Source organism: Acanthisitta chloris, unplaced genomic scaffold, assembly GCF_000695815.1.
Source record: "Acanthisitta chloris isolate BGI_N310 unplaced genomic scaffold, ASM69581v1 scaffold11733, whole genome shotgun sequence".
Classification (NCBI taxonomy): Eukaryota; Metazoa; Chordata; class Aves; order Passeriformes; family Acanthisittidae; genus Acanthisitta; species Acanthisitta chloris.
This window is the reverse complement of record NW_008666600.1, coordinates 2,921-4,409: the sequence shown is the minus strand read 5'-3', so window position 1 is coordinate 4,409 and position 1,489 is coordinate 2,921. Positions and strand designations below refer to the sequence as shown.

General features: G+C 61.2%; 1 protein-coding gene across 1 annotated transcript in view; it reads right to left on the bottom strand.

Moving 5' to 3' along the window:
* The window catches only part of PTCH2 (patched 2), a 9,547-nt gene that overhangs the window by 6,598 nt on the left and 1,460 nt on the right, over positions 1-1,489 (bottom strand). Inside the window, exons 4-5 of the mRNA XM_009072195.1 lie at positions 130-325; positions 1-37 (exon numbers count right to left, since the gene is read on the bottom strand). Coding sequence (XP_009070443.1) covers positions 1-37; positions 130-325 — 233 coding nt within the window. The remainder of the gene's footprint in view (positions 38-129; positions 326-1,489) is intronic.

Genomic DNA, 1,489 nt, shown 5'->3' with positions numbered 1-1,489 from the left:
GGCAGCCCCCTGAGAGTTCAGCTGGGATGTCAGGGCTCTGTGGAAGGAGAGGAGGTGTTGCGATTGTGGGCCAAACAGGAGAGCAGCAAGCCCCCATACCCCTCCCAGTCCTCATGGGCTGTAACCCACCTGCTGGCTCTGCTTGTTGGGGGCACTAGGTGGGCACTGGGGGTCCTGGGGATCTAGGCAGGGCCGCTCCATGTAAGCCTGCCCCACCTCTGCCTTGTCCAGCAGCTCCCTGAAGCCTTCCAGGGATGTGAACTGCCCCAGCTCCTCCATCAGCTGCAGAGGATCCAGGTTGCTCCACTGGATGTCCGGGCGGCCCCTGGGGAAAGAGCAGGACTGGGGTGATGGGGGATGTCAAAAGCCACATGTGGTACCACCACCATCATTGCCAACCCATCCTATGGCTCCTGGGGGTGCCTCCAAAGGATGTAGAGGAGTGGTGTCAGTCCCCAGCACATCCCTTTACTCACTCCCTGGGCTGCCTGCGGCATCCCCCGTGCCCTGTGCAGCGCAGCGGGCCATGCCCCAAGTCAAGTAGCGTGCCTGATCCTGTTAGTCCAGGACAAAGCGGGGGGAGCCAGCCCTGCTGCCTGGCCCCGCTTTGTGTGAGCAGTCAGGCCGATTACTGCCCGTGGGCTAACATCTTGATACAGGAGAGCAGGCAGGCAAGGGCTCTTGACATCCCCTACAGCCCTTCATGCCATCTCCCCTGAGGCTGGAGAGTTTGAGGCCCAGCAGAGGTTCTGGGGGCTCAGGACAATGCTGGGAGCTGGGTGTGGACTTGGTCCTTGGAGGTCCAGTAGGACCCCATGGGACTTGGGTACCCAGGATAAAGGTTTTTTCCATTGCCTGCAGATGCTCTCCTCCCTCCACCCCAGCCTGGGGAGCTGGGGGCCAGCTCCCAGCCTCACTTGGCTTCTTTTTTAAGACAGAAAGGACACACAAAAAAGCCAATAACCCAGCCCAGCGCTCCAAAGAGGGGAAGAAAAAGCCCCGAGCAAGTGTGGGCTCTGGGGAGAAACACAGCCTAATAATTCATGAAGGCTGGCTGGGCCAGAGCCGGCCGCTCGAGATTCCCACATACCAACCGGAGCTGCTGCTGCTTCCAAAGAGAGCCCCTTTTATCTGCTTTCGCTTGCTTCACTGAGCCAGGGCAAATCCTTTTGTCTTTCCATAGATTGCTGCTCTTTGTTCTCCCAGCTCCCGCCCCACTCACCCCTCGGCGTTAAAAAGGGGGACGAGTCCCCATGGGCTGGCCGGCACTCAGCCGGGGTGCCTGCCCGGGCACCCGTTCACTCAGCTGTGAGGAGAGACGGGTCTCATCGCTGCTGTGGGTGCCACCCTGCCTGCCACGTACACCAGTCCCAGGATGCTGCCCACCCCGGTGGGCGATGCCACCAGCATACCACTTGGCACGGCCACCCCACCCCACTCACTCCCACTCCCAGCTGCTCCCCGGGCTGGGCTGGGGGAGAACCTGAGG